The following is a 27599-nucleotide window of genomic DNA, read 5'->3' on the forward strand; positions in this document are numbered from 1 at the left end:
TATCAAAATAAAAAATCTCAAAAATATATTTCATTTAAAAATAACCATAAATTTCAAATCACTCTCCTGAAAAGTTGTCGGTTTTCACTTGTACTCTTTATGCTTAGAATGATAGACTTTCTCTTCCTTATTTAAAAAAAAATGAAGTCCCAAAAACCATCAGGACTATCAATTTGTACCCACAATTTCAGGGAAAGTGGTGAGGAGAAAGGATTGGGGGATGTAATGCATACTGTGTAGGATAATAATCTGTAATAGGTGGGTGCATGGTTAGTTATCCTTATGGTAATCTTATATTAATAAATTCTGTTTATGAGATTTTTACCCTCGGCACACTATGGAGGTGTTAGGTCAAGGGAGCTCGGCGTTCCAAAGGTTAAAGTGAAGAAAGGTGTACGGTCAAAGATGCATCCTTTCACCAATGTTATTTAATACTAGTTCAGACCGGTGAAAACGAGGTATTATAATTGAAGGATTTCTGAAACTGAAAGTATTTATAAAAACAAACATTGTCCATTTTCTTTAGTGAACATACATCTCTATTGACTCCTTAATTCAACAACTGCTAGCCAGGCAATATTTGAAAATGAAGCCGTGACCAAATTACGTCATATCAATTTACGGAGTGCCCGTGCGGCTGTCATCTGTCGAGGTGACATATCCCATACAAAGAAATGATATTCCGTGGCAGTTCCCAAATTGATCTGACCCTCTCTCCTGAGGAAGATCATAGCATAGTGTGACACCTCAACATTATAATCTGCATAGGTCACTTCCAAATAAGCGTTGATGCGTATAGTGTAATGTGTCTTGCGCTTTAAGAAGTCATTATTATTTTAACTATCCCAAAAATTTGCAAACTGGTAACTTTGCAACAGTAATATTTTTCCAATTAAATAAATAGGGGTTTATGAAAAATTTCAAAACAACAAGGCTATAAAATTGTGCTAATAAAAATGAGGAAACGAAATTTTAAACAGCTTGCTAATTAGGGACAGTCGATTTGTAATTTTTATTCTTTGGTTCAGTCAAATTCTTATGTTGGACCATTTCCGTAGCAGGGAAAAATCTGTATGATTTTGTAAGACTTCCCCAGGAAGTCTTACAAAATATTATTCTCCAATTCTCTCTAATCTATTTGGAGAAATTCGGGTAAAGGACGGGTTGTGTTGGTAAATAAATAATCGGAAGTATGGTTTGTACATTTCATCGTTATTATTCTTAATTATAAAATTTAAAATATTTTTGTTAAATCTGTACATAGTGGCTGTAAATAACACTGAAAATTTAAATTCGGTAATGTTTGTCATAAAAGAAAAAAACAAAGTAACAAATATGGTGGATGACAGTCATTAAACACGATTGGTGAAAGTGAACATTAATTGTGTGTGTTTTATAATAAACCCTGTGTTGCTAAAATTTGTCTTTGAATTCTCATGTCACTGTGCTCTTAATTATTATCATCCAGAGACTTATCCTCCAAACTTACATATTATTAAGTATTAAAAAATCTAGTGCCGTTTTGAATCTATTTATCAACCGTACTTATTTTTAAAATATTTAATTGAGCATTTCATAGATACACATTATGAGATTTCAATAATATACAAATGTTTAGCAATTTTCAGAGGTGCTAATTTTCTTCTGCGCACCCAACAATGTTAATAACTGAATCAAAAATATATAACTATAAATTAGGAGTAAAAACAAATGTAAGCAGTAAAAACTTGTACAAAACATTTGGGAAAGTGCGTAAAATAAACATTATAATATATTTATGTAGTCATAATATAGGTAATTCATTTGAGGTAGATACTTATCATCCCACGCGCCGCGCATATAATCTGCAAGGCGTGTGGAAAATAAATAAACAAACTATATTTTAATATGGAATAAGTTTTGATCCACGGACAAAGTCCCGGTAAATTAGGACTTCTTGAGACTAAATAAATCTGTAGAATGAACAAAAGGAATGTGCAGTGTGAAAGTACTTAACAAAAACAAATTGATTGTAAAAATCTAAAAAATATGTATTCGGTTAGTCAAAATATTGAAGAACTTTTATACCCGTGTTATATAAGCAGCTACAAGTTGAGATTACCTCACTCGCTGGTCTGCGTCAGACCTCTGGGTCCTGGTCCGTACTCCGTCCCAGTTTGGGGCAAACAAACAAACTCACTTCTGCGTGGTACTCGCTCACTACCAGCACGTTATCATTTACCCAAGCTGCAAATTAGTGTGAACTTAACACTAATTTATTATTTAAAATATTAAAGTTGCCACAACTTTACCTTACAAGTTATTGTTCAAATTATAATCTTATTCCAAATAAACTACTAAAATATTTTACATTAGTATAACAAAAATAAATAAATCAGGAGGGTGAGTTTGTGTCTTTTGAGTTAGCCTTTGAATGGGAGCGAAGTCCATACGGACATACGAAAGTGAATCCGTTCCAAGAGCAACGATATTGTGTTCACTCTCATGCGAAACGCAACATTACGCTAACGCAAAAGATACACTCCCCCCAGGTTGGTTAAAATAACTAGAATAAATAACTAAACTGCTGATAGCTTGGAGAAAAAAAACGGCATCTGAATTGCATTACATATACCATTTATCAGATCTGCTGTTGGTTAAACGCAAGTTCAATTGTCAAGTCTGACCATGACGGTACTATTTCCAGTAGCTACAGCACATAAAAGGTATTTAATTTAAAATGAGCGGTATTATTATTTTGAGTCTTAAACAAAAATGTAGAAAAATATACTTCATTTGAACATGATAAAACATGAGGTAATGGTTGACATCTTAAAACATGCTTAAATATATTTAGAATCATCCTGAAATAGAACATGTAAAACTGGTTACTAAAAATCCAAAAAAGCTTTCAAAAAGTCATAAAACAACTACACATGTACATATTAAATATTTTAAACGAATGTGATAAGTGTGATAAATTAAAAAATTGAGTTTGAGCTAACAGAATTAATTATTCATAAATTTAATTGCGAAATGAATTTATGAATCGTTCTAAAAAGACATTTTAATTTGGTTTGATTGGAAAACTAATACATTTGCAAAATAACAAGCTTTAGTCAATTATTCATATCTATTATTTAAGTACAAACCTATGTATAACTGTGTACTAGTAAACAAAAAATACTGCATTTAGCAATAGCAACCAGTGGTGAAAAGCAAAAGTATTCAGGCAAATAGGCTAATAGACAATAATATAAAATTAATTATGTTTACTAACGAAAGTGTAGCCCAAATATTTCAATTAGTTAAAAGAGGAAATGGTGAAAATGTCAAAAGAGAGACGATCACGGGATCAGCCATTATTATTATCAGTATTTTAATTAAGGTAATTTGATTTTAATTATGGAAAGTTGGATTGTTTGACATCCTGATCAGATTAAAAAGTATGCTTATTAGAGCATCACAACAATTTTCTTACATATTTATATAGCTAATATAATACTACATCAATATAACAGCTAATTAGTCCAGTTGTACATAATGGTGTAAAGCAATATCGAATCCATCATTAAAATAATAATAATGGTTTGAAACTTAAATTATTACAGAAGTTACTGACAAATGATTTTTCAGCAGTGTTAGCAAAACAATAAGGGAAACAGTTATATATATATATAATAAAACCCTAACGATAATATATTATTGCCAACTGAAATAGAATAATTTTTATCTCCTTTTTCTGGTCGGGTCAGGGAACAATAGCTTCGACAAGGTGCCTGATTGTCATAGCGACTTGCGCTACTTTGGTGGCTGGCCATGCTTCGGTTTCAGTAAATTTAATAAATTAATGAATTATGTTGCAATATTAATTAATGATTTGATATATCTGCATTAATTAACCGCTTGTTGAAATATTAATTAATCAGTTTGTAAATTTCAGTTTCATCCCTATACGGAAAATTAATAACATATAAAAATATGATTTGTGACTCTTGAATGAAATTGTTTGCATTACAAATAAAAAGAGATATTATGAATGTTTGTATTATTACAAATATAAAAGCTCTTCCAAAAGTAAAGGTATCAGATTCAGGTATGTATTGCATATTGATTTAGTACTAGAGGTTGCGTTAAGAATATAATATAATAATGAACTGTTCCAACAGCCAAGTATTTACATTTTAATAATATATTATTGTGTTTGTACATTATATTCCTTTCATTCATTTGTAAACAGGTGATTTGCTCTCTAATGTGACTAATTGCTAACATACATACAATTGTCATTATTTAAGAATGCTTTATTCATTGCCAAAAGATGAACACTCTGTGAAAATATCTACACTATGTAAAGGTAACCAACAACAGAAAAATCTTCTGTTTAGATATATCGGTGTTAACATAATGTTTAATAAGGATGTAATGGAAACTGTAGAATTTGTTTAAAATAAACTTTCTAATAATTAAACATACATCTCAACAGTAGAATATTAGTGTTTGTATTTTAAGGAAATGTGTTAGTGAAACACAGACAAAGGCCGTGTGGAAACTACAAAATAAATACATATTTAACTCCAATTTAAGTCAAATATTAAATTCAAAATCTGATTTGAAATGTTTAAAAACATAATAAAATATCCCTGTTGAAAATATAAAAGAATATATTATACATAGGGGGTATTACACCATCCTTTCAAAAGCACCATTAATGTATTTTCAAACAACAATTTATTTATTTATAAAGTCAGAGTTTACTCTTCGGTACTCAAACATAAGGGTTGTGGCAATACAATATACGTATCAGATAAGTTAGCCGAGCTTTCTACCTCCTGCGAGTATTTCATTATTTATTATAATGGATAGTTATCGAGAGGATGGTGAAATATCCCCATGGTCAAAGAAAATATTTTTTAAATTTTGACAATTTTTAAATAATTTAAACAAAGTAAATATGTAAAAACCCAATTGAATAATTTCAAAAGTGAACAAAAAATGTTGTATTTTCAAGGAAAATAAAATGTGTACTTATAGATTTTCTCAAGATATTTGCTTTCAAAGCCAACTTCATAATTCATAACTCGCAATATAATTTGATTGATGTGTTTTTAAACCATTACCTTTTCCTAACATTAAAATTTTGTATTCTTAACAGTATTGTATACACCTACACCACCTCACAGGTTTCATTTTAATATTCATAAGCCTTACAGTCTAGATTACTAAACAGGACAAATTAATGAACAAATTTATTGTGCACAGATTGAAATTCAAAAGAAATATAATGTGCTATTTAGCAGATTTGCGCTAAATGGTCCCATTCTCTGACTGGTTATGTAAAAGATATTTTGTAGTTCTTTTTCTTCATTTATGAAAGGAATCAATTGGAAATGATTGAAACAGAATTTAAGAGAAAATGGGATTAAAAAACAAACAAGTTTAAAGGAGCAACAGATTTAAAATATGAACAATGTTAATTACACACAAGGTTTAAAGATAATTCATAATATTGCTTTTTTTCAAAGTGATCCGAATTCATCCATCGGAATACATATTTAATGATTTTACCAGATGACATCATCTTGTCTTCCCTTGACAAGTTCTTTTTGTTTTTGTTTAAAATCTACAAACAAACCCGCAATCTAATCAAAACTTTCATGTTCTTGGACGCATTTATTGGTGAATTTTTTATAATTTTACCAAGTACTGACCACAATATCCAAATGTGGAGAAAAGAATATTAAAGAAATTATTGCATTTTTTGAAGACTTCGCAAATCGTTTAGTCAGGTCACTCTAAAACTCTTTTAGATGTGAAACATCCGGCGTCGAAATAAATTAAAAAACTCTTATAATGTTTCGGTCGATTTAGGCACTCAAAAAAGAAAACTAACTACTTATGTAATAACAGGTGATGCGTGTTAAAATAAAGATTTCTCCACTTCTTTGCATTTTGAGTAATATGCAATAAATGATTTTTTTTAGTACTTTTCTCACACTATAATTATAAAATATAATTTTGGTTAAAAAGTGTTTCCATAAGTTACACTCTGTGTATATTTTACTGTGATTAATTTGTAAATTATTGAATAATTAGATGGAGATTGCCACTTTTGTTGCGTATGATTGGATACTGCCAGTTTCGTTGCCAACACATACAGATTTTGCCGGTATTGTTAGGAACAGAAAACGCCATTTATTTTAGGTTACAATATGCGATTCACACTATGGGGCAGCCATATCTGGCTCTCTGATTGGTCCAAACAAATACTGCCGTTTTTGTTCTGTAACCTAAAGATGATTGCCGTTGTTGTTGGAAAACTAAATACAATAATTCAAAAATTTATGGGATTCTGTCATTTTTGCTCCGAAACCTTAGCAGCTGTCATAAGTATTTTTGGTTCTCTATCCATTGCCGTATCTAACTCATTTTAGACCAATGGTGGAGATTGCCGTCTTTGTTTTAACACGCCCGCCTCAAGTTACGCACGAAAACTTTTGCTACTTAAACCTTGATATAACGCTAAATTATTTAAACCTTTAAGCCTACATCGAATGGTACAAATTAGGATCCAATCGGGTAATACAAGCTTCAATAAAAGCGTATTTCTACAAAAGAAGCATAAATATTAAATAAACAGTTGGGCATAATAAAATGACTTGACTGCAGGTTAAATATAATGAAGTCTTTACGCAGAATGGCCAAGGACCTTATTACAATTATTGGGAAATCACTTCAATACAAGCCTAGCGTAGTTAGCTTATCGTCCTTAAATATACTGAAGCATTGGAAATATACTTTGAGTTTATAAGATTACCGTAAGTCGTAAAATATAGATTATAACCTACAATATTTTGAAATCAGGTACTCAATCTTATACAGTTTAATAATGTTACCGAACTAAAGAAATATATACATATCCAAGTTGCCTGGATTCCATACAGCACTGAGTGAAGTAGCCCATTACGTTATGCTATTAATGTATCCTACATTACTTGTATTTATCTCGGTTATTGTATAATTGTAGCAACGGGAAGGATAGCACGGAATCTACTAAACTAATTTGATTGGTCAAAGAACCACCTATTCGTTGTGCTGTATCCATAATATGCAATGACATATTAAAATGCTAAAAATCTGTACTGTAAAATATGATTTGATAGTGAGCAATAAAGCGGAAGTTTTTCTGAGTTTAAGGACAGGCTACCCTCAAATACTTGACATGGATGATGTGGATTAATACTGAAACACTGTAGACTAAATAAAGTTGGTGGAATCAACCCAAAGACAAAACCAATCTCTTATTGGGAAATTCTCACATTCTCAGTGAGATTTTTCAAAGTGACTAAAATTACTTAAATAAAACCTAATGGTAAGTTATTGTGTCATCTCCGACTAAACCTAATTAATATAATCTAGCTTGGTAGCTAACTAATGCTGATATAAATGAAAACAAAATCAAATGTAGGAACCGAAAAATGGGAATTAAAAAGAATAATAATTATTACTCGTATATCAAAATACAATATTATAAAATAAAATAAAAATATCAGTATACCCGCACATCCGATTATTCTAATTTTACATAAGTTAAACTTATTTACTCGTAAGTTTTATTCAAATACTTAGTTTTAAAATAATGTTCAGATAATTCTATTAATTTTAAAAATAATAAATAATAATAATGTATGTGCAGAAAGAAGTGTTTTAAACAAATGTTTATTTACAAAATGCAGGTTATTTTAGGGTTTTCTACAGTAGAAAAGAAATATTTTATTATTATTGCACAACAGAGAAAGAATAGAAGTTGAAAATAAAAAAAAAGTTGAAAGAATATTTGACAACCAGCAAGAAATCTTTTGTACGTTTGGTGCAAATCTTTAATTTATAAACGTGCTCCAGTTGTAACCTCACATTAATTATCCTTCAAATAACTTTGCCAAAAAAATTCAATTAAACTGTTAATAATTATGGAAGAGTTCTTTTCAGGATTCAACGTCTTATTGTTCTAACAAACAACGGTTATTTTGTCTATGGAAATCTATTCCCAAAACTTACGAAACATATTTAATGAAAATTAAGTTAAAGTTTTTTAAATTTAATCATAAACCGATAATTTTTAAACCTCTCTTTTATGTTGTTAAAACTCTAAATTCCACGACAAATCTCGTAAGAAAACATGTATTTTATTAATTATTTCATGCACAGTTAGTTTCTACTCTCAATTGATATTATACAAACATTTTAAATTTCTATCAATGTCAATTCTCTAATTACAATAATTATGGTTGGATACAACAACTAACATCTTTACATTCATGACACAACATTTAAGTGAAGCCAATTTAATATAATATTTAAATGGTTCGATATAAGATATTAGATAATATCAAATCCATTTCATTCTGATCTTTCATCAAAGTTGTTTTTCTTTTTTTACAAGCAAAAGACGTTACATCAAACCAGCACTTTTTTTTCTTAATTTTCTCTCAGCATATTTTTATATAAATAATTAAGAAAATACACATCTACCTGCTACCTCATGACTAATAAAAATATATTTTTTTTATTTATTGCAATATCAAAAAGCAAAGGGAGAAAAATACTATTCAAGAAGATGGAAGGAATGACAGAAGAAAGCTGTTGATAGCCGCGCTATCTCCCACTTTACCTAACCATTGATAAATCCACTTAACAACATCAATCCAAATAGAGAATACATTCATCTAACATTAAACTTGCAACTTTATTATAAACATTTTTCTTATTCATTTAAGATATAACTTTCCTCAAAGAGTGCTTCAAATTAGTCAAGAAAACAGAAGCTGAAGGGGGTTATCACTGAGACCAAATAAAAGTCAGGGAAACAGAAGTTAAAGAGTGTGCTCATTGTGTCAGGGAAACAGAAGTTGAAGAGTGTGCTCATTGTGTCAGGGAAACAGAAGTTGAAGAGTGTGCTCATTGAGTCAGGGAAACAAAACTAGAAGAGTGTGCTCATTGTGTCAGGGAAACAGAAGTTGAAGAGTGTGCTCATTGTGTCAGGGAAACAGAAGTTGAAGAGTGTGCTCATTGTGTCAGGGAAACAGAAGTTGAAGAGTGTGCTCATTGTGTCAGGGAAACAGAAGTTGAAGAGTGTGCTCATTGTGTCAGGGAAACAGAAGTTGAAGAGTGTGCTCATTGAGTCAGGGAAACAAAACTAGAAGAGTGTGCTCAATGAATCAGGAAAACAAAAGTAGAAGAGTATGCTCAATGAATCAGGGAAACAGAAGTTGAGGAGTGTGCTCATTTAGAAAGGGAAACAAAAGCTAAAGGTGTAATCAATGAGATAAGGAAACAGATGAAAGTTTCCGATTAGTTGAAGGGAATGCTCATTTAAAACAAATTAGAGTGAAGGGTTTTCTCATTTATGTGAAATAAGGGCTAGTGGAACAGAAACTGAAGAATGTACTTATTGAGACCAAATAGAAACTGGGGAAACAGAAACCAAAGGAGATTAATAACCCAACATTTAGTAAACATATGAATATGTACAATTAACGCACACTAAAACAGATCAGTAGACTTCAGATGATCGTCACTCTCGCCGAGGACCAAACAGATGGTTCGGTATTAATTATAGCTTAATATTATTTCCACTTGGAAAATACAACCATTTTTGAATGAATCAACTGTTTTAGTTTATTTAAAAAATCTACACGACTTCAACATTTACATTATTTTAGAGTCCATATATTTCAACATCAATAAAATATTGACACATTATTTTATCTACTTTACTGAAACATTCAACACAATAAGAATCAGAAATGGAGAGGGTACATTACATCCAACATGAGGTATCAGTGTCCAACAAGACAATGTACAGCACACGGCACAGGTCTACTAAACACTTCACCGAGATAACACTTCATAAAATTCACATCTAGATACAGAACATCTAATTCGTGACTACCAACGCATACTTTTTGCAAAGCTATATAAATTATAAACATTTAAATAAACCTCTCTAGGTGTATTTTACAAACATGTAATAAATAAAAAGGTAATGGTTAAAAATTGCTTTTGTAAATGATCACAAAGTAAACGTGGGTTTTTACAACCGAGGATTGAAAGAAATAGTGAACACACAGTTACGCTATTCTATGACTCCCACTGGTCTCTCCGTGTAAAGTTTGTAAATGCACTTCTGTCGTCACGCTCGTGGTGCCCCCCTGGCCGCCTGCCACTGTGTAGTTCCTTAGCTGCCGCGCCGTCTGCGCCCGCGCCCTACGAGCCGTGTCACCCATTGGGGCCCAGTGCCGGCGCCACTCTCCGCGTGCTGCCGTTCTCCCGGTAGTCCAGTGTTGCCATCGTGTCTACCGAAGAGTTGTTCTTGGCATTCTCTAGCCTCGTGTTGGGCCCGCTCCCCTTCTCGGTACACTCCTCCTTTTCCTTTTCCTTTTCCTTTTCCTTATACTTTGTATCTAATATAAGTTTGTCATTGCCAGTAGGGTCCACTTTTTTAACATTTGTAACTTCAGAATTGAAATTCCTGTCGATGTGTACTTGTACGCCGTTTACAAGATCGTTACAGTTGGACGTGCAGTTGTTTTCTGCGGAGGAATCTGGTTTGCTCATGGGGAGTGTGGAAGTAGACAGGATGTCGGAGCAAACCTGTTCCGCTGAGGTGTCCAGGGTCATGTCTCCCTCCAGGATGGTCTCCACTGTCACGTCGGGCAGTTCCTCGTAGCGAGACACGTCCAGAGTGCCGTCAAACACGGGTCCCGGTGTTTTCTTACCAAGAAGTGGTCGGCAATTGCCATTTGGCAAATGCTTCTTCGAGAACTGAAAATAATATTCTTGGATTAGAACAAAAGAATTTAAGGTTTTCACATAATGCATTCTTATAACTAAGTAGTATCGAGGTATGTAAAATAGAAAGAGTTACAAATAATTTATTACATCACAGGGTCGGATTAAGTTGGCAAGTTCTACATGAAAAGAAATGTGTTTAATTTTAAACAAATATCATCATATGGGTTGCGAAATTCAATAAATAAATTTGAATGATAATAACATACGAAATTTATAAAATAAATGTATGTATGGAATGATGACATTCACAATAATATTTCCAAAGCATTGAAAAATAAATACCACACCAAAACGATTACAAAGCAACATAATATTCTATAATATATAATAATTATAAATTACCCAATCATGATCCTGGACATTTGTCAAAAATTTAACACCAGTAGTAAAAGTGTATCTGGAGAAGATAATAGATAAAGAATGACTATGTATATATACTCACTCTGGGATTCTCAGTAATACGAACATGACCATTAAGCAGTGGTTCTCCAACTTCTCCGCCCAAAGAGACCTCAGATTCAACACCATTTATATAAACCACTCCTCCCTAAATATATATACAACACATCAAATAGTGAACAGAAATAACAAACATTAAGTAAACAGACACATTCTGCAAACTGTTATGATATTACACTAATTCAAGGCTGTATCAGACACCATTTATACAAACCACACCTTCCTAATTATACATGTTGTCTGGAAACTAGTGGCACAAGCGGGAAACTAGTGAATATACTTGTTTTCAGCTTTCATTTTTGAGTAAATAGAGTTCAAACTTGGCAGTTTTTTAAGTCTAATTTGAAAAAAATCAGTCGCTACAGGGGTTAACATCAGCCGTTTACTGTCTTTTAAAAGGCATTAAAGCGTAGACCCGATCCAACAGTTTTTTAACCTTTTAATGCCTAAAGAAGTTAAAAAAAAAACAAAAATCGAAAAAAAAAAAATTTGGGTTCTCTTTATAATGAAGATTCACTAGTTTCCGGACACCGTGTATAATGTAGAACTAATCAAGAATAGGTATACCTCTGATAGATTCATTGTGACCTCTCCCTCTTTATCAGAAATGTACCATGTAATGGAAAGAGAGGTTACAACGGAGATATCAGCAACAGAACTAGAAGTGAACAGAATTGACAACCTTTAACTTAACAGACACATTCCCCAAACTGTTACATTAAATTAAATTCAAGACTGATTCAGACTCTACACCTACACTCTGTTTCATATGTACAGGCGTCCCCTAGCTATGGATCAAACGAAGTAGGGGGATTGGGGAGGAAATCTGCAATCAAAATGACCAAATATGTTGTGTTCCAATTCTCAACGCTTTCAATGTTAAACCGATTTCATAATTTAAAGAAAAAATACCCAGTATGCCATCTAAAATAAATTTCACAAAAAAGTGCAGTGTTTTTTGGAATATTTTTTCTAATAAGGAACTCCAGCGAAAAATATATTCACAAAGATCAATAAAAGCTGATTCTGAATATAATATATGTATAAGCTTTATTATTATACAAATAATTTATAAATCGTCATTTAAAAACTAATAAAAATCCGTCACATTAAAACACACCGTTTGGTTAATACGTTCTAACATCACACCAGTCTATGTGAGTAATATATCTATGGTCTACAATGTCCATTGTCCACAGAGCACATCAGAACTGATGATAATGTTATTTGTTGATTTCAGGTAAGGTCATGGTTCAATACAATAATATTATTGATGCTAACATTTTACATGTCATGTCTATAGATTTTGTGCGATTTTAAAAGATTCGAAAAATTTAAAACTTATAACATTATCTTAAGTATTAAAACTAACTAACAATAAAAAATGTATACTGGTAATATAGGCCATTAGTGAAAAAAAATTAAAGAAAAGAACTGGAGTTCCTTATTATGTTGTTAAATGATGTATCTATTTAATGAAAGTATTTTTATGAACTTTGTATCCATATTACAATAGAAAATCTATATTTTTTAATTTTATTTATTTAATTAAAAATAAAACGTAGCATCCGAATGAAACTGATACAAAAAATATGTATCATAGAAAGTTGAACTACAGCTAAAAAACACAAGAAGTGACTTGTGGGCGTGTTTTTTTAAATTCGAACATATGCCTAATTTGGGCCTATATTTCCATACAAAACTGCGTTTCACCATGATGAAATTCAAATGGGATGGCCATATACACTTCAGGCAAGTGTAAGAGAGACAGACCGCATGCTAAATGGTCTAGAACCAAAAAGTACTATTCAATAAGTCAATTTCACATTTGTTTTCATTCAAAATTTATACGGAACGCACTTCAAGTTTTCTCCTTTATTCTATGGTTTCTTACTTGTTAGGAGGTGGTCAACATTTTTACAATATAACAAAATATGTGTTGGTCCAATTCTTAAGCCTGAGTATGGGTTTTTTTTTTAAATACAAAAATTGATATAACGTTGAAAGGGTTAAGAATTGGACCACAACATGTGTGGTCATTTTGCAAATAACCTCCCCTATCACCCCACTTCGTTTGATCCATAGTTTATGGGACACCCTGTATACAGGATGTCCGGGGGGGGGGTAAAATTAATAAACTTCGGAAGGTGATTCTACATGACGGTAGAAGTAATAATGATAAATAATAACTATTTTCAAGATTCCAATGCTTTTTTTTTGCATACAAATATTTCAACTTTTTTACCTTAAAACTATTTTGAATTTTTTTTTTTACTTGTATTATCATGTCCTCACCAATTATCAAGTTAGTGCACTTTACCCCCAGACACCCTATACGTACACATTCACAAACTTATTCCCTCAAGTTTAGGGTTACGAAGACGACGCGCAGTTACAAACAAAATCAAATTATGATTATAAATATTATACAACACAATAGAGAACCGAAATTACTAACATTAACTCAACAGACACATTCAACAAACTGTTAATATCAAATTCATGTCTGCACAAAAATTTGTGCAACTAAACAATTGATTTATTAGACGGATTGATTAATAAATCCTTGTTTAGCTTGCACCAAATCTATGAACGGGTTATTAAATATTTTGACTAGGTATCCATTGCAAATTAATTCTTTATGTAATATTGCATCTCAAATGATTAGTTATTAGACAATAAAGTTCAATAATAAAATGATTTCATGTAATATAAAGAAGAAAAAGCAGGCAGTATATTCTACCAGAGGACTGTTAAATTTTGGTGTGGTTAATTTTAGAAATGTTTTGGAAATATTAAATTAATATGATAATAATATATACATAACATTTATGTATGTACGTTAGTGAATATAAAATTATGCGTGTTGTATTGTAAGTTGATGAAATTATAATAGAAGAAATAATAAGAATTATATAAATGTAAAAATATAAGAATGTGGTAATTTACCTTGGCGTCGATATGGGGAGGTTGCCCCATAAGCTCCTGACATTCAAAATCTGATCGAGCAACTCTGAAAAACAGATAAATAAGATAAAATTAATAAATTGATATCCGTTTTCAACACTGCGGCAAGACTTACAACTGGCTTATAAATGACATGAAAGAATCCAGTTCAAGCTCTGCTCGATGGTATTTTAAATACATTAAGTGACTTAACATTAAATGACTTAACATTAAGTGACTTAACATTAAGTGACTTAACATTAAGTGACTTAACATTGAGTGACTTAACATTTTGAGTGACTTAACATTTTGAGTGACTTAACATTTTGAGTGACTTAACATTAACTCTTTGCACGCGGCCGTATCAACTGTTGATACAGAAACTTTGACGGCCGATATTCCAGCACTCTTTCGTCATAAATGTATTTCTTGCTCACTTGGACATTCGTAGAACTATCACAATGCTGACATCTACAAGAATTTCTCAAAAATAAAATTGTATTTCATAAAAAAAGATCGATAATCAAGTGCGCCTCTTCGCGCCTTTTAGTCCTTTAGTTTACATTTTTGTCAACGGATGACGTTAGTACTAGTATGTCATTCACAACATTTCATAACTAAAAATGATAAGTGATCATGGTGTCCCACTTGTGTCTATCAACGCAGTGGCCTAAGTACACACACGCCGAGTGAATGGCGGGACCACATTCAAAAGATACGGTACGTCTTTGTATCTAAGAGTGTTGACACACGAGGATTTGTTTTCATATTGTGGAGAATAATCTGTTCTGTCTATATATAGTCCAATAAATCATGCCAGAATGCTATAATTTGACATTTAATTGGGTGTATAGGTATTTGAAAATATGTACCGCGTACGGGTATAGATAAAACGGAGCAAATTAACGCGTTCAAAAGGTTAAGTGACTTATCATTAAGTGACTTAACATTAAGTGACTTAACATTAAGTGACTTAAGTCACTTAATGGAGTAGCTACGGCTTACTTATCGGAAATGTGTATTCTCAATTCGTGACTGTCAACCCTTAGGTCAGCAGCGTCATTAGCTATCGGAAGGTTGAAGGAACCAAAGCGCACACTAGATACCGTGTGCGCTTGCTTTCCGAGTGACAGCTCCCATGGAATGAATTGCCACATGATTTACGAATGATGACAGAAAGAAAACACAATTTAGAGCAAAACTTAAAACTAACTTTTTCAGACAGTCCATAAAGTCAGAAACCTTTCGCCTTCACAGTCCGTGACATTGTAAATAACTAAATGTGTAAAAAATGTAAACAACTAAGAATTTGTAAACTTTTTAAAATCATTTCATAAAAGTTCTCCAGTCCTTTGAAACAAATTTCAACTCTACTTTTGCCACTAATCATCTGATAAATGTAATATCAATAGTAATGGTAAAATAGCAAATATGAAATCATGTCCAATGTTTTTAATATAGAGGTCCTCTGTGTGCAAAGTCGTATCTTCCCCAAGCTTAAACTTTCTAGTAAAAGTATGTTTATCTGAAGTAACCTATCAAGTAAGTTTGTTTTGTGTATTTGTTTGTGAATAATAAAATTAGATAGAGCCTAGGAATACATAATAAGTTTTACAGCGCCCTCACAAAAAACGAGACCATAGAAATTATTATTTTTATTATGATAGTTCGCACTACGAGACATAGATGGCTCTAGTGTAGATAGATCATGGAGGTTATAGAACTACCCAACAGATGTCGGTAGTGTATAAGGTCGCGTAGAGAGGTTTTGAGAAACAAAGACATTATGAGAGCATAATAGAACGGACGTTGGAATCCTGGCTGTCCTATACACTATTCACCTGATTATAAGAGTTTTCAGTCTAATATAATAAATAAGATTGACGGAACATAGGCAGTGTTTCAAGATTCTTACAAAGGATTGGTTAATGGCGGAGTGGTCCAAATGTAACGGGTTCCCACCCAGGTGTCGCGGGTTCAATATCCTGCTAGTTAAGTCCTCCATTATTATAATGATGCTAGTAGGAGTAATTCAAATATTGTCAAGAAAATCATACTTTAAACCGTTAAAATAAATCTGATAAGTGCTACAGTCTAGGAGTTACGAACTGTGAGCCAGCATTGCAGGTAAACTGAACTTACAAACTCCCTAGCATAAACAACAAACTATGTACATAGATACAAAATATATAAGCATATTGTTCAATACAGATTTTAGATGTTTCTTAATCTTTTGTTAAAAAAAGGACGATTCGTTGGGGGCGAAACCTTCACCGATGTTTAAATCTTCCTAGATTTTATATTATATTAAGGGATAAAATATGGTGTGGAAGTGTAAGGACTATTTCTGAGCTAGGACCAAACGCCATGGACTACCAAAGTGGCAGAGCCAAAGAAAGATGTGGGTTTGGTGTTTAGGTGGAAAGAAAGGTGTAGAGGCACTGTGCGTAGAACTGATTTGCAGTAATATGGGTGAACGATGATATAATAAACCGCAACACTTTTAAAATTAAAGTTAACTCACCTATTGGTCCTGATCTGCGGATTAGGTGGTCCCTGCTGATTCCTCCCGAGTTTCCGACGCTGCCACAAGATGATGCTGGCAAAGACAACCACACAGAGTACTGAGAGCACTACCCCTAGTGCTATACCTGCAGTTAGACAAACATTATCAATTAGAAATATATTTACAGTAAGGCTCTTTTTTGCAAGTATTCGATACTCGACGATTCAAGTATCTTGGTGACTACCACAATGCATCTGAGTGGCATACCTTGCCTATACATGGCTAAAGTCATTTCAAGCAATTTTTCATTATCACTACCACTCAGCATGATGATTATAGTAAACTATATTGTATTATTTCAGGAGAACGATGGAATAACAACATAAGTTGCTTAGTTGCTTTAGCACCAAAATAAGCTGTATTTGCTTCCATCGCCTTTTAAGTATCTCAAATCCCTTCTTTATCTAGTGTGTAAATATTACTCCTATAGTTTTTATACAGACATTAGCAAAAGTTTGAACACTAGTTACAAGTGAATATTAAGCATTTCAAAAAACTTTTAATGCATTTTACTCAAAACTATAATCTTCATCATAAGTTGTTATTGCATTCAGCTCCTCAATGGAGGCATGATAAGAACAATTAAAATATGTTATGTGTAGTATTAAATAAGTTATAAAATACCATAATGTTGGTCGCTGGATGTATCCTTGTCAGCAATAGGTAGTTCAGACTTGGTGACCTTGACAACAGGAGTGGAAGTGTCCCCCTTTGTGAGAGGCGGGATAGCTATCATCCTGCCCCTCTCCTCACCTCTCAGAGAGACCATAACATAGCAGATGACCTCTGTGTTTAAATCGTGTAGCTGTTGAACAATTAATATTCATTGAAATATGTACATGAAATTAAAAAAATGTTCCCCTCATAAGTGCGTACATTTATACCTAATTAAAGTACAAGAAAAAATAAGAATTTTAAAGACTTTCTCTGATAAATATCAGTTTAAATTTGAAGGGAGACTACAATGTAGCTCTCATCGGCAAGACTATGCCCAGCTTTCCTAAGATTTGAACACTGCAACTGTTGCTGGGCCGCCGCAAAATTTTCTATGTGCGCCATCTGATTCTATTTTCGTCATAACCTACTCGTTTTTTTGCAAAATTATGTTTTGTAAATTGTACTGTCTTACCAGATAATCTGTTTATATAATTATAAAAATAGTATATAATCTATCATATCCAGTTTTCTCAGAATATCTCGTTACAGTGTAAATGAATGTATTTAATGAAATAGTAAATAAATCTAGTTAATGTAAATCTATCCATATCATGAGCCTAAAAAGCCCTGGACGGAGTTATTTAAGAACAATTTGAAGCCGCAGGGTGAGGGGGAAGATGTATGAAAAATGCCAAAGCCTTTGCATACAAATCATTTCAAAAGTTTGTCGTACAAGATGGCTGCCAGGCAATATCCCCTCACCCTAGAACTGGCTTCAATGCCATTCATATAAAACCGCACTAATGGTCTGTCCAGGGCTTTTTAGGTCCATGATCCACATGAACACGCTGGCGTTTGAGAGGGTAATGAAATCTTTTTTCTTATTGACAAATATAAAGCAAGCAAAAAAGCATATTGTATTAAATACTGACAGAAAATGGAAATTTCAAAACTCCATAATTTATTTGCAAGCCAGATAGATGCATTAATCCCTCAAGCCTCTACGTAAAAGTATAATGCCATCAAATATTGCTTGACATTCAATTTCAAATAGATTCGCTGATTTTGAATATATCTCAAAATTAACTATTTTTCATGAAAGCGGATGAACGACTCTTTCAGGTTTTTATATTGCAAATATGCAATTAAAAATAGATAGTTTTTAAAGTCCCTTAGCAATGGTTTTTATCGTGTAAACTGTAATTAACACTTTACACCAAGAGCAATAATAAGAGTTACTGTCACTTTTTTGTTTTATATAAAAATGTTTATTAAAATAATTGCAAATATTTTTCAAATGGTAAATGTGGTTTAGAATTATTTCAAAGTTTTCACTTTTAAATCAAAAATACAAAGCTTGGTGTTATGTCTTTCTAACACTGTTTAAATCATATGTTTCACCGTAATACTAAATAAGATAGCATGATTTTTATGAGTCAGACTGGGAGAAATATCTCCCAAAAATACTCCAGGCATTAAGGCCAGCACTCAAAAAACTTTTAAAACTTTGTAAATTTTTTAACTCAAGCAATACTGCAATTATTTTTTATAAATTCTATGCAGATATGTAAATCATTTGAAAATGTCTACGGTTCCAGTAAATAAAATTCTTAAATTGTAATCTTGAAAATGCTATACTATGAAATATATACTGGAATTTTTGGTTAAACATTTGAAAATGACTTTGCTGGTTTTCAAACTGCACCTATTACAGACAAGTTTAAGAATTTTATACTGTCGAAACCTTATACATTTTCCTAACTACCCCCGTATAGAATTTACAGATAATTGATTGTTGTGATGCTTGTGTTAGAAGTCTGCAAATTGACATTTAGCACCATTTTTGAGTGCTGTACCCTGAGTAGGCACTGTTAGGAAGATACTGTCTACGATTCAATATTTTTCTGAGTAGGTACTGTTAAGTAGGTACTGTTAAGTAGGTACTATCCTCGGAAGAGTATTTCTATAATATTTAAAAATTGTACTTTGAGTAGGTACCCTTTGGTAGGTACTTTCAACACTCAGTATTTACTTTATTAGGTGGGTACTTTGTTTTTAAATGTTTCTGGATTTCACCCATCAAGGGTGTTCTAGGCCATAATTTCAAATTATAGAGAGAGGGAAGGTGAATTTATATATTAATTTTGTTTAACCTCTTTAAAGACATTTATTTACTATGTGTTCCTTTGAGAACTGTCAAAACGTGATAATTTTTGTGTTATTTACCAGTTTTGCTAAAAGCTTCATAACTCACGTTTTGGGAAACGTAGCCTCATTCTAAAAAATGTTTTAGAAAGATTATGAAATCCACTATCGTATTGTGTTGTTATACCTAAATATTTGCGTTTCTAAATATACATTTTATGAAAACGTCAAAAATATGTAAGAATCGCTTACCATTATTTCAAAGCCGTGAAAAATGTACTTTTTTCTGAGTGTCATAAAGAAATAACACTTTATATATTGAAGAAATATAATTAAAAACTATTAGTCACCTCAAAATATTAACCGTCCAAACTAAAATATGTTTAATAAATTATTTAGAAACGCAATAAATTATGAACGAACAAGATGACAGATTCAATCGGCTTAGATAATGCACTTCTACGTTCCATAGATATTCTTGAATACAGACGCGTAGCGTTATTCATTATCGATACTCTGTTTTTTAAATCATGGCAATCCGTATACTAGTGATGGAAATAAATCGATTTTTGTAAAATCTCGCGCGTTTACGTGAAAAGACGTTCTAATGTCTTGACCGCTATTATCATATTTACGTCTTTTGACGTGCTAATGTTCTGAGTGGTTAAATTGGCAAATTTCAAAAGCATATGGAAGAATGGAGTCAAATTCAGACTTAGAAAAGATGAGATGTTTATTGGAGGGGGGGAAATTTTAGATAAGGCTTCATAGAAGAGAGGATATTTTTTTAGAGAGGGATAGCCCAAAAATATATGATCTAAAGTTCCCACTTCTAGATCACAATATTTAAAAAATTTAAAAAAATAATAATGAACTTGTTGGCAACACATTACCGGCTCACCTCTAGTTGTGTTATGTTGGTCACATTCTTAGCCGACCATTTTGGCAGGGGTGTCTGGGGGTCCTGGCTGTAGGAGACAGTGTAGACCACGGGGGGCTTCGGGGCCTCAACCTCATCGGGGCTGGAGCCCCCCAAGTTGGAATCCTGGTCCACGGAGGGGTCCGACTTGAAGTTGTTCAGGTTCCAGGATATCTTGACCACCCCTCCGTCAAGGAACTCCCACCGGACATCTGTAACTGCACTTGACACTGTAAGATTGGATTAAAAAAATTGTCAGTGAATGTTGCAGGAGTACAATCAACGGACAGACGTGTTATATTTGTTTATTATGCTATTATTATTATTTTATTTCAAATAAACATGTGTGTAGCGCAGTTTAAACTCTTGTAATCACATTTTAAAAATTGATGGGCCAAAATAGATAGCGGACAGACACGGTTATGCTGCGTTTAACGTGGGCGAAGTCCATATCATCGCAATTTCAATTCGTTTGAATTTCAATTTCACTTCTTCGCCCACAAAAAAAGCAGAGCATACCATTTCAAGAGGCCAAAAGAACTAACTAACAATAATTTTTTTTTAAATTTTATTGGAAAAATTGAAGGTTATTCCCATCAATGTAATATTAATCATCGAAGAAGAAGATAATACTAATAAATCTAAATGAGACATGCAGCAGAACATGACACAATAGTAAGGTAAGGTATCGGATATTTTTATCCGAGACACTATCTAGGTTACAAATAAATTCTCTAGAGCTTTGTAACAATTCAAAAAGATGGCAGCAAAAAATATGGGAAAATTAGTTAAAGATAATAAATTGTTAATTCTATGTTTAAAATATGAGATACACAAAAATGATGTAAAAAAATTGGGTCACAATAACCGAGGCGTTGTCTCGGTAAGAAAGAGATCCTAGGTTCGATTCCTAGTTGAAACGTTACCTTTTTATTTTCTATGTCTTATTCTGTTTCATGTTTCGTTTAAATTTATTGGTAATGTCTTCTTTTTCAATGATTATTATTTATAAAATTCATTGAATTTTTATGGCCAAAAGTTAAACAGTTCGATCTGTAAATAGGGGTAGACATGGTTATAGTAGTGGAGAATGATGTATGTCTTACCTTCATGTTTGGTGCGGCAGACTGTCGTCTCGCTGAAGGGGCCTCTTCGCTGCTGATTTTGCATCACAGCCTGAACCTTGAAGCTGTAAAGAGTTCCTGGTTCCAAGCCCAGCACGTCCATCCAGCTGTTGAGGCTACAAAAAAGAAAAAAAAGAAATGAATAATGAATAGTTCCATAATCATTTGTTAAACATAATTTGATTTTTATTGTCAATCCACGAGTGTTTAACAGTAAACTTAAAATTATTCATAAACTGCTCGTTATTAGATGGCGCTAATTTAATTATTTCACGGAAAAAGCACTTTTGCAAGTTATGCTTTCAAATATAAGGATGATTTTTTTGTTTGTTTTGCACGCGTACAACAACAATCAGTTTATGAATAATTTTATATACTTACAGTAAAAGTAAAATACATTATAATCTACGCTTTCATAGATGGCGTAAATTTAATTATGTTACAAAAATACACTTTTTGGAAGTTATGCTTTCAAACATTGAGACAAATTATTTGTTTGCACCTGTACATTCGTAATATGAATATGAATAAATAGTTTTGTCCATTTAAAAATTAAATCCTTTCAAGAAAGGCATACAAATACAATACTGCATCGGTTATTTAATCCAAAATTGTATTTGTATTGTATTAAAGAATTTAATTTTTTAACCCACGAAACTATTTATTCATATTCATATTACGTATGCACAGGCGCAAACAAATAATTTTTTCTTAATATTTTAAGAATCACTTGCGAAAAGAGTACTTTTATAAAATAATTATCACCATCTTTGAATGCTTAGTTGATAATGTACGTTACGTTTACCGTTAAACATATTATGTAGTTTGCACTCACTCACTTTGCTGCTGGTATTTAATTCCTGATCTGCCTTTGTTTAAAAATTTAATGGCAGGCAATACAAACATAATATAGACATGTTATTGGTTCACAAAATTAACACAAAAAGTAGCAAGTAAAAAACACAAAGTTTTCAGTAAAATTCTCAATTCAAACTTTCATTCATGTATGAGAAAGATATACATTCAAAGAATACGGGTGTATAAATAAAATAGAAATAGGACCAGACAGTGTTGCATACCTTAAAGTTGGGGGGAATACTAAGTTCTACATCACGGGTGTGATTGAGATGACGCTTACACTAAGATGAATGAAAACGGTTTTCGGACCTATTCTTTTTATAATGTACATTAATGATATGGTAAAAGTATTGAAACATTGTAAAATAAGATTATTTGCAGACAACGCACTGATATATATAACAGGAGAAGATTGTGAACTCATAATGAACCATATAAATGAAGACCTACATAATATATCAATATGGCTGAAGAAAAATAAACTTAAATTGAATGTAAACAAAACAAAATTCATGAACATTGGAAAACGAGTAACGCAAACAAAAAAAGACATATTGATAGACGGTGAAGTATTGAAACAAGTATTTGAAATGAAATATTTGGGGGTAATAATTGACTCCAAATTAACTTTTGCTCAAAATACAAAACAAATTATTAAAAAGATTGCCAAAAAAATCTCACTGTTGGGAAGAATAAGAAGATTCCTTAACACAGTTTCCAGTAAAAATGTGTACCACCACAGACATAGGAATTAATAGACGAGAAGATAATGGCGAGGGGTAAAATCAACTGTTGAAGAACGAAGGGCGTAAGGCTGACTGTGATTCGTCAATAAATCAATCTGACAGTAAAAAGGCATCTCGCATTATAATATCACCATTTACTTCTTAAAAGTAAAATCTGCTTTTGAATGAATAGACATTTTTACATGGGAGCGCAAATTACTCGCCACGTTATGAACAAATTTGCTAAGTCCAAATTCGGCAAAAAAATTCGGTTCTATTTTCAGAGTCGAATATTTCGTTTAAGTATTTAGTTAAGACACTTTTATAAATGTTCATAATTTACTTCCCAGCAACCAACCAGCTTTGTGTTTCGCGTCCAGACGTTTCTCGATGTGATAGTAACAACTGATTCATATTATACGATGTGAATATGCTTAAAATAAAGTAAAATAATGCTTATATATGGAATGTAATACGACAATTGGGTTTATTCTCTTTTTCACATCTATTTTTACAAGTTTTCATAGTACATACAAGTCAACATTTTGCCGTGTTATTTCGTAAAATGAACCGATGATGCCTCGACCATAGTTCGCACAAGAATGATGACGTCACGTTTTCAAATTTCACTTGAAGCCATACGCGAGCACAGCCGGCTCCAATGGAACCGGTATGGGGAGTGGGGATAATACGCTTTTAATCACTTAGGGCAGGTCTACTAATATTCATATGTCTATGTGTACAACGCAATTATTGTACCACACATAAATTACTGTAGCAGCATTCTGTTCTTATCCAACGACGGTTTAATGAAACAAATGACAATTCTACAAAATAGAGCAATGAGAACCATATTGAAGAAAAATAGATACACAAAAATTAAGAACATGTTGAAGGAGTTACATATCTTGTCATTTAAACAAATTATTTACTTTAATACCATATTTTTAATCTACAAGATAATCAATGGCCATACGTCTAGTGAATTCCTAAGAAAAATTGATAAACTACAGAACAAACACACACATGAGACGAGGAAAATAAATGAATTGAGACTCCCCTTCAGGAAAAAAACACAGAGTCAAAAGTCATTGATGTACGGAGCGTTGAAGATATTTGGAGAGCTACCAGAAGAAATAAAATCAGAAGAAAACATAAAAACATTTAAAATTAAATTACGAAAATATGTGATTGATTCATTTTAAATGTGTTACTATAATTATATGTATATAAGGATTGTATTAGGACATAGATAACTATGTACCTACTTAAAATACCGCAATAAACAATAAACAATAAACAATGAATACGGAATGCTGTACGAGACGACCTACAGCCAATAGGTTGTCCTTCTTATACCTATAGCGTGTCGCTACGTTCGATGTCTCACTTTCTCAAGTGGCGCTTAAAATCTTCAGGAAATAATTGTATTAATTATAACAATAAGAATTTTGTGTGTATTTACGAACGAAATGTTATTCCTTGGGTTTACTGGTGTTTGTCGCGTAATGGAAACACATACGAGAACATTTTAGCATTCACTTATGCAATCCGGTTAGAAATAGCATACAACTTCATGCGACGCGTTATAGTTAGTGCTAAATCGAAAGGATGGCAATTACCGTATCTTTTGTTTGCCACATTAAGATCTCTACAACGTGTCTATAAGTTTATTATGTCATTGGTTAAATCAATATTTACAAAATACACAACACTTGATGGATACAATGGTGTCAGCTGAAAGTTGCGCTGACCTTTAAATTCCCAACAGAAAAGGCTGTGCAAATACTATGATACCAGAACTCAGCGTTTGAGAGATTTTGATGCTTCATACAATCAATGATAGCAATCATACATCATAATTTATACATAATATGCATACCTGTCTACACATCGATCCCTGAACTTATGCGGATCCAGCGAGTCCAGATCATCCTTTGTATTGGACCGCTCCGAGTAGCACAGCGTGAAGTAGAAACCGTCAGCGCTGGCCTCGGCCGCGTCGCAGCGCCACGACACGTTGACGGAGCGAGCGCCTGTGGCCTCAGCAGTTAAAGAAGTCGGCTGCAGTAGCGAGCTGCCAAATAGCCTGTCGATAGAGTCGAGCTCTGGTTGCCTGTGGCTGCTGGCGTCTAGCTGGTCGTGGCGGTTATTGCTGAAAACAAAATAATATTGACTTTTACAACCTAGTTTTAGATGCATATGTTCAAGCATTTGCAACATCATATAAGTTTTTTTCTATTATTTTTCTTTTAATGTGAATACCGGATAAGAGTCCCAACTGCTCCCAACCGTTTGGAGTCAGTGAGACTATGGCATCCCCAATTAGGGTATGTTGTGAGGCTGAAGGTATTGGGAGGGGAAGGAGATGGGGAAGTGGATGGTGGGGAGCAACTGGCTATTCAAATCTGGTCACCAAACACAGCTAAAGCCATTTCAAGCAACATTCAATTCTGAATGGTAATCTTAGACCAGGGCGATACTAAGAGTATCTTCCACTCTGGAACGTGCCGCAAGTATACTACATATTTATTTTAAAAAAATTATGTGAAACCGCACAAGAGTCCCAATTGCTCCCAACCGTCTGAAGCCCAGGAGACTATGGCATCCCCAACTGGGGTATGTTGTGAGGCAGAATGTAGTGGGGAGGGGAAGAAGATGGGGAAGGTGAGGAAGTACCTGACTATTCAGATCTGGTCACCAAACACGGCCAAAGAAATTTCAAGCAATGTTTCAATTCTGAATGGTGGTCTTACACCAGGACGATACTGAGAGTATTTTCCACTACATATTATTATGAATAAATTGTGAAATAACAAAAATTGCTTAAATAAAATTTACTTGCGTATGCCGGGATTACGTCGTTAAATTTTCAACAAATTCAGGATTTTTATATTATCAACTGTGGCCTTGAGAAAAAATTACATGCTGAAAAATCGTAGAAGCCATCAGAGAAGCTACATACATAAAATAAGAAGTACTTTCCAAAGCAATATTTAGCGCAAGCGATTCTGAATGCATTCTTCCTACAGTTCCTTTGTAGATAAGGGTTAAAATCGCTTTAATAAATTTCATAGATTTTTGTATGCAGGACACCAGTGTCCCAACCACAGTTGACATGTTAAACCTTTGCACTTCTTTCACAACGAAAATCATGGTCATTTTCTTGCAACAAAATATAAATCTTTCTTCATATGAAGTAGATACTTTGTGACGTGACATTATGATTTAAGGCGATGCACTACGTCGTGTAATATTTAAAATCGAGCCGCTATCAATAACACACCTTACGTAGATGGCGATAAGGCTTAAACACCATCCACCTGTTTTGATTTATGCAAGAAAAAAACATGGCCAAAAAGTGCCTTTTATTTTATTTTGTGGATGTTCAGGCATAAATATTTAAATGTTTTTCGATCATTTTATAAATAACTTAATTTGCCACATTATACAATAAAACCATAACCGAAAATGGGTTCGTAATTAGAAGATTTTGAACTTCAAAGCAGTTGTCATAGACCTTATACATTATTTTTTTCTGGGCTTATAAAAAGACTTATCTAAAAAATACTCGATTATTTCAATTTATTATTTCTACTTGCAGTATTTAATTAAAACATCTGAAACATTTCTAGGCGACCAAATTTTCAAACCAAAAACACATGATTTTGCATTACTACGTAGTGCATCGCCTTAAAATAAAACAATAACTTGGTAAACACAACTTTTATTTTTTATATTTAATGTCGAACGGGTTTCGCTACAACCGTAGCTTTGCCCTGGATAATACTATATTAAACTTAATCCACAATCTACCAGAAGTGTTATAAATATATTAAGTTTATATGGGTTGCAAGAAATCGGGCCGAGTTCCAGTGGAAGAGGTTGCAGGAGTAGGTAGGGGGTTGGGAAGATAGTGGACTTTGTCAAAAGGGAACAACCTAAGAATTGGGCTTCTATTTAGATTGATTTGATTGTTGATGACTTGGCCATTAATGTTTTTGGCTTTCTGTAACTCTAGTGCCTCCTAGTTTTCCAGGCTATGATCCCTATTCCATTCTTATGAAGTAACCTGACCCCTGTGTTTTTTATTAAATTTATGATCTGTTTCAATGAGATGGTTTGCAAACTCGGAGAAGCTGTTACTATTTAGGCAACTTGGGTGCTCTTTGATCCGGATATTAATATTACGTGACATTTTGGCTATATAGAACGCGGGACAATTGCTGCATTAAAGTGAATAAACACCTAAATGGCTTAAACTATCTTTTGTAATCTTCCGCAATCTTCCCAAAAATTTACCTTTACTATTGTTTGTCTAAAATGCTGTTTTATATGATGGGATTTTTTAAATGCTTTTTTGAGAA

At 32.8% G+C, this 27599-nt stretch overlaps 1 protein-coding gene across 3 annotated transcripts in view; it reads right to left on the reverse strand.

The window, feature by feature from the left end:
* Positions 1-1191: 1191 nt before the first annotated feature.
* LOC149417887 (uncharacterized) overlaps positions 1192-27599 on the reverse strand; it is a 428973-nt gene continuing 402565 nt past the window's right edge. The window contains exons 11-18 of one of the 3 annotated variants that reach the window (XM_089639507.1): positions 25115-25387; positions 21632-21765; positions 20508-20743; positions 17429-17609; positions 16763-16889; positions 14242-14305; positions 11276-11380; positions 1192-10803 (exon numbers count right to left, since the gene is read on the reverse strand). In XM_089639507.1, the coding sequence (XP_089495633.1) occupies positions 10258-10803; positions 11276-11380; positions 14242-14305; positions 16763-16889; positions 17429-17609; positions 20508-20743; positions 21632-21765; positions 25115-25387 (1666 nt within the window). In that variant the 3' untranslated portion in view covers positions 1192-10257. Of the gene's footprint in view, positions 10804-11275; positions 11381-14241; positions 14306-16762; positions 16890-17428; positions 17610-20507; positions 20756-21631; positions 21766-25114; positions 25388-27599 lie in introns of all 3 variants that reach the window. The other 2 variants (XM_089639506.1, XM_089639508.1) reach the window with 2 other exon arrangements.

This window comes from Hesperophylax consimilis, chromosome 14 (genome assembly GCF_061612785.1).
Source record: "Hesperophylax consimilis isolate HC1 chromosome 14, BYU_Hcon_1.0, whole genome shotgun sequence".
NCBI lineage: Eukaryota > Metazoa > Arthropoda > Insecta > Trichoptera > Limnephilidae > Hesperophylax > Hesperophylax consimilis.